Source organism: Hypanus sabinus, chromosome 11 (assembly GCF_030144855.1).
Source record: "Hypanus sabinus isolate sHypSab1 chromosome 11, sHypSab1.hap1, whole genome shotgun sequence".
NCBI classification, from domain to species: Eukaryota; Metazoa; Chordata; class Chondrichthyes; order Myliobatiformes; family Dasyatidae; genus Hypanus; species Hypanus sabinus.
In genome coordinates this window covers 15098830-15105523 of record NC_082716.1, presented here as the reverse complement: position 1 = coordinate 15105523, position 6694 = coordinate 15098830, and the positions used below count along the sequence as shown (strand labels likewise).

Sequence of the window (6694 nt, the reverse complement as noted above, 5' to 3'; positions counted from 1 at the left end):
CCAGTTCTGGATCCACAAAGCAATGTCCCCTTAGATCCCAAGCCTCCTTACCTTCTCAATAAGCCTTGCAAGGGGTACCTTGTCAAATGTCTTGCTGAAATCCATATACACTACATCTATTGCTCTACCTTCATCAATGTGTTTAGTCACATCCTCAAAAAATTCAATCAGGCTCGTAAAACATGACCTGCCTTTGGCAAAGCCAGGCTGACAATTCCTAATCATATTATGCCTCTCCAAATGTTCATAAATCCTGCCTCTCAGGATATTCTTCATCAACTTACCAACCACTGAGGTAAGACTCATGGGTCTATAACTTCCTCTCTTGAATAAAGGAACAACATCTGCAAACCTCCAATCCTCCAGAATCTGTCCTGTCCGCATTGGTGATGCAAAGATCATCGCCAGAGGCTCAGCAATCTCCTCCCTCACCTCCCACTGTAGCCTGGGGTACATCTCTTTTAGTCCCAGCGACTTATCAAACTTGATGCTTTCCAAAAGCTCTAGCACATTCTCTTTCTTAATATTTACATGATCGAGCTTTTCATTCTGCTGCAAGTCATCACCACAATCACCAAGATCCTTTTCCATAGTGAATACTGAAGTAAAGTATTCATTGAGTACCTCTGCTATTTCCTCCGGTTCCACTCACACTTTCCCACTGTCATACTTGATAGGTCCTATATTTTCATGTCTTATCCTCTTACTCTATACATACTTGTAGAATGTCTTGGGGTTTTCCTTAATCCTGCCGGATAAGGCCTTTTCGTGGCCCCTTCAAGCTCTCCTAATTTCCTTTTTAAGCTCCTTCCTGTTAGCCTTATAATCTTCTAGATCTCTGACATTACCTAGCTCTCTAAACCTTTTGCAAACTTTCCTTTTCTTCTCAACTAGAATTATTACAGCCTTTGTACACCACAGTTCCTGTACCCTACCACAACTTCGCTGTCACATTGGAAAGTACCTGTGCAGAACTCCACTCAAATATCCCCTGAACATTTGCCACATTTCTCTGAGAACATCTCTGTCCAATTTAAGCTTCCAATTTCCTGCCTGATAATCTCATAATTCCCCTTACTCCAATTACACACTTTTTAAACTTGTCTGTTCCTATCTCTCTCCAATGCTATTGTAAAGGAGGTAGAATTATGATCACTATCTCCAAAATGCTCTCCCACTGAGAGATCTGACAACTGACCAGGTTCATTTCCCAATACCAAATCAAGTACAGCCTCTCCTCTTGTAGGCTTATCTACATACTGTGTCAAGAAACCTTCCTGAACACACCTAACAAACTCTAGCCCATCTAAACCCCTTGCTCTAGGGAGATGCCAATCGATATTTGGGAAATTAAAATCTCCCATCATGGCAACCCTGTTATTATTACACCATTCCAGGATCTGTTTCCCTATCTGCTCCTCGAAATCCCTGTTACTACTGGGCGGCCTATAAAAACACCTAGTAAAGTTATTGACCTCTTCCTGTTCCTAATCTACACTCACAGAGACTCTGTAGACAATCCTTCCATGGCATCCAGCTTTTCTGCAGCCGTGACACTATCTCTGATCAACAGTGCCAAGCCCGCACCTCTTTTGCCTCCCTCCCTGTCCTTTCTGAAACATCTAAAACCCGGCACTTGAGGTAACCATTCCTGTCCCTTATTACAAATCTCTGTAATGGCCACCACATCATATCTCCAAATACTGATCCACACTCTAAGCTCATCCACTTTGTTCACAACACTCCTTGTGTTAAAATAGACACACCTTAAACCTTCAGTCTGAGCGTGTCCCTTCTCTATCACCTGCCTATCCTCCCTCTCGCACTGTCTACAAGTTCTCTATTTGTGAGCCAACCTCCTTTTCCCCAGTCTCTTCAGTTTGGTTCCCATCTCCCAACAACTCTAGTTTAAACTCTCCCCAGTAGCCTTAGCAAATCTCCCCGCCAGGGTGTTGGTCTCCCTGGGATTCAAGTATAACCCGTCCTTTTTGTACAGGTCACACCTGCCCCAAAAGAGGTCCCAATGATCCAGAAATCTGAATCCCTGCTCCCTGCTCCAATTCTTCAGCCATACATCTATCTGCTGCTGTTGCCCATTTACTTCAAGGTTCGACATGTGCATTCAGAGATGCCCCTTCTGCACACTGCTGTGGAGTCTGTTTGCCAATATGAATTGCTTATCATATTGTGAGCGTATGATGGCTCTGGGCCTGTACACACTGAAATATAGAGGAATGATTGGGAGTGGGGAGGCGGGATCTCTTTGAAATCTATTGAATGGTGAAAGGGCGAGATAGAGTAGATGCGGATTGGATGTTTCCTTTTGTGGAGGAGTCTAGGATAAGAGGATACAATCTCAGAATATAGTGATGTTTGTTTAGAATGGAGATCAGGAGTAATTTCTTTCACAAAGGGTGGTGAATCTGTGGAATTCATTACCATAGGCAGCTGTGGACAGCAGGTCATTGGGTGTATTTAAGGCAGAGGCTGACTTGTACTTAAGTTAGGGCGTGAAAGGTTACAGGGAGAAGGCAGGAGAGTGAAATGCAACAGCCACAATGAAATAGCGGAGCTGATACAAAGGACCAAATAGACTAATTCTGCCCTATGTCTTTATGGTCTAAAATCTCAGGGGATCAGCAGTTTCTGAGATACTCAAATTATCCTGTCTGGCACCAACAAGAATTCTGCTAAGATCAAAGTCACTTAGATCACACTTTTTCCCTAGTCTGATGTTAGGTATGAACAACTACTGAATTTCTTGACCATGTCTGTATGTTTTTTTGCACTGAATTGCTGCCATGTAATTCAATAATTAGATATTTGTATTGATAAATAAGTGTACAGGTGCACCTAATAAAGTGGCCACTGGGTGTACTTACTGTTGTACTCATTATTACCATGTATTCTGGTTAGTCTGTTAGCATCACACAAGGTATTTCATTGCACCCTGGTGTCAATGACAATAAATCATTCTGACCCTGGTACCAATGACAATAAAGCATTCTCACTCTGGTGTCAATGACAATAAAACAATCTGAATCTGATTCATCCCTCTCTTCTGTGTACCCAAATTCTTCAATCCATGTCAACATACTTCCACCAATACTTTAAAGTTTCTCTACACCAGACTTTTATGTAGCATAAAATAGTTATGAATAATCAGTTTATTCACACAAAGGAGACAACATTTTCAATGGAAATATTTTATTTGTGCATAGCAAAAGGAAATGCTGCAGTATTAGTCCATTTTACATATTGTTCATTTCACATACATGGTTGAGCGAGCTGGGGTTTTTCAATGCGAGGTGACTTGATGAAGCTGTGTAAGATAAAAGCCACTTATAGAGTAGAGAGCTAGCACTTTTTTGCTCCCCAGGGCAGAAAAGCTAATCTAAGTTGGCATAATTTTAAAGTGATTGGTGGAACATATTGGGAATATGTCAGAGGTACTTTTTTTTACGTAGAGAGTGGTGTGTGTGTGTGTGTGTGTGTGTGTGTGTGTGTGTGTGTGTGTGTGTGTGTGTGTGTGTGTGTGTGTGTGTGTGTGTGTGTGTGTGTGTGGCATGGTGATAGAGACAGATATACATTAGGGCAGGGGTTCCCAACCTGGGGTCCACAGATCCCACAGTTAATTTTCAAGGTCTATGGCATAAAAAAAGTTGGAAACATTTAAGAGACTCTTAGATATGTATACAAATAAATGAAACATGGAGGGCTTTGCGGGAGAGGTGTGTTAGATTGATTTTGGAGTAGGTTAAAAGGTCATCTCAGATTTCTAGCTGAATGGCCTGTACTGTGCTGTTCTGCATTCTATATCTGTATTGCATACATGAATTTGCTCAGATTCAAAGAGCTGGGAACCTTGGCTTAAGCCCTCTGAAGTATAACCAGTACAAATTGGCGTAAAGCCTGGAGAGTTAACAAACAGTCACTGAGAGTGAACTTTGCACAGTATTCCCCTAATTACTATAATCCTAGAATATCGATCATATATTGGAAAACTGAATTTGCATCATAATCTAATTTTCGCCCTTCTAACCCAGTCCCTAAAATGAAACCCAGTTAACTGCTCAGATCTAGGCAATTTTAATTGCAAGCAACTTCATCATTCCCTTTTTAAAATTCCTGTGTATTTTCAAGATTCACTTATTTCCATTTCCTTAGTTGACGCCTAATGCAAAGAATGAGACCAGTAATTTTACCCAGAGCAAGTACAGATATTATTGGAATCCAGCCTTTCCATAATGAATTAGTGGAATGATGTTCCTCAGCCGTAAACACAAAGAAAGACACCTTGGCTATGTTTGACAGCTCAGAAGATTGATTGCTCTGGTCATATGCACGCACAGCAAAGTAGATCACTGCCCCATTTCCCATGTTTGGGTTCTCAGAATAAACAGTTAGTGTTTCATTGGAGCCGTAAGGTTGCGGAATCATGATAGTCGTGTTAATTAGTCGAGCTTTGGTAAAATTATCTCGTAGTTGCAGCAGTTTGTCACTCATTCTCACTTCATAACGAGATGCTAAAAAAGAAGAAGATTGGTTTTAATGTATTTTTATATACTCAGTGGCTACTTTATCAGGTATCGGGTATTCTTCATCAGCTAATCTGAACTCTTCATACGGCAACAACTTAATGCATAAAGGTATGCAAACATGGTCAAGAGGTTCCATTGTTCAGACTAAACATCAGAATTGTGAGGGAATGTGATCAAAGTGACTTTGACGGTGGAATGATTGTTAGTGCCAGACAGAGTGATTTGAGTATCTCAAATACTCTGTGATCTTCACATACAACAATCCCTAGAGTTTACAGAAAAACAAAAATTGCTTTATGTGAGTGGTACCTTTATGATGAGAAAGGTCAGAGAAGAAGGCCAGACTAGCTCAAGCTGACAGGAAGACAACGGTAACTCAAATAACCATGTGTTACAACAGTGGTGAGCATCTTTGAACACACAGCACATTGATCTTGAAATGGATGGGCTATAACAGCCGAAGACCACAAATATACACTCAGTGCCCATTTTATTAGGACCAGGAAATAGAGTGGTTGTGGAGAGGATGTTTCCTGTGGTGGGGGAGTCTAACATCAGAGGACACAGCCTCAGAATAGAGGGGCGTACTTTTAGAATGGAGAAGAGGTAGAATTTCTTTAGCTAGTGAGTGGTGAATCTGTGGAATTCATCACCACAGGCAGTTGTGAAGGCCAAGTCATTGGGTATTTTTTAAGCCAGTGGTTGATAGATTCTTGTTTAGTCAGGGCGTGAAGGGATACGGGGAGAAGGCAGGAAATTAGGGCTGAGGGGGAAAATGGATCAACCATGATGAAATGGCGGAATTGAGAAATAAACCTGACCAAGTGTCAGCTCTCTCAGTGGGAGTGCACTTTATACATAATGATTACAATTCTATCTCCTTTACCACAGCACTGGGAAATGATAGGAACAGAAAAGTTAGGAAAGCGGTTAATTGGAGTAAGGGGAAATATGAGGCTATCAGGGAGGAACTTGGAAACATAAATTGGAAACAAATTTCTCAGGGAAATGTACAGAAGCAATGTGACAAATGTTTAGGGGATATTTGTGTGAAGTTCTGCATAGGTATGTTCCAATGAGACAGGGAAGTTATGGTAGGGTACAGGAACCCTGGTGTACAAAGGCTGTTGCAAATCCAGTCATGAAGAAAAGAAGAGCTTACGAAAGGGTCTGAAAACCAGGTCATAGAACAATAGAACCATAGAACCCTAAAGCACAGTACAGGCCCTTCAGCCCTGCATGTTGTGTCAACCCATATAATCCTTAAAAAAAGCTACTAAACTCACACTACCCCATAACCCTCCATTTTTCTTTCATCCATGTGCCTGTCCAAGAGGCTCTTAATTACCCCTAATGTTTTAGCCTCCACCACCATCCCTAGCAAGTCATTCCATGCACTCACAACCTTCTGTGTAAAAAAACTTACCCCTGATGTCTCCCCTAAACTTCCCTCCCTTAATTTTGTACAAATGCCCTTTGGTGTTTGCTATTGGTGCCCTGGGAAACAGGTACTGACTATCCACCCTATCTATGCCACTCATAATCTTGTAGATCTCTACCAAGTCCCTTCTTATTCTTCTACGCTCCAAAGAGAAAAGACCCAGCTCTGCTAACCTTGCTGCATATAACTTGTTCTCCAAACCAGGCAACATCTTGGTAAATCTCCACTGCACCCTCTCCATAGCTTCCCCATCCTTCCTATAATGAGGTGACCAGAATTGAACACAAAACTCTAAGTGTGGTCTCACCAGAGATTTGTAGAGTTGCAACATGACCTCTCTACTCTTGAACTCAATCCCCCTGTTAATGAAGCCTTGCATCCCTAAGACCTTCTTAACTACCCTATCAACCTGTGCAGCGACCTTGAGGGATGTATGGATTTGAACCCCAAGGTCCTTTTGTTCATCCACACTCTTAACTAACTGACCATTAATCCTGTACTCAGTCTTCTGGTTTGTCCTTCCAAAATGCATCACCTCACACTTGTCTAGATTGAACTCCATCTGCCATTTTTCTGCCCCACTCTGCAGCCTGTTTATATCCTCTTATAACCTTTGACAACCTACAGCTCCATCCACAACTCTCCAATCTTCATGTCATCTGCAAACTTACTCACCCATCCTTCCACCTCTGCATCCAGGTCACTTATAAAA

General features: G+C 41.7%; 1 protein-coding gene across 1 annotated transcript in view; it reads right to left on the bottom strand.

Moving 5' to 3' along the window:
* Nucleotides 1–4124: 4124 nt before the first annotated feature.
* LOC132402345 (calcium-activated chloride channel regulator 1-like) overlaps nucleotides 4125–6694 on the bottom strand; it is an 86872-nt gene continuing 84302 nt past the window's right edge. Inside the window, exon 15 of the mRNA XM_059985224.1 lies at nucleotides 4125–4526. Within this exon, the coding sequence (XP_059841207.1) occupies nucleotides 4150–4526 (377 nt within the window). The 3' untranslated portion in view covers nucleotides 4125–4149. The remainder of the gene's footprint in view (nucleotides 4527–6694) is intronic.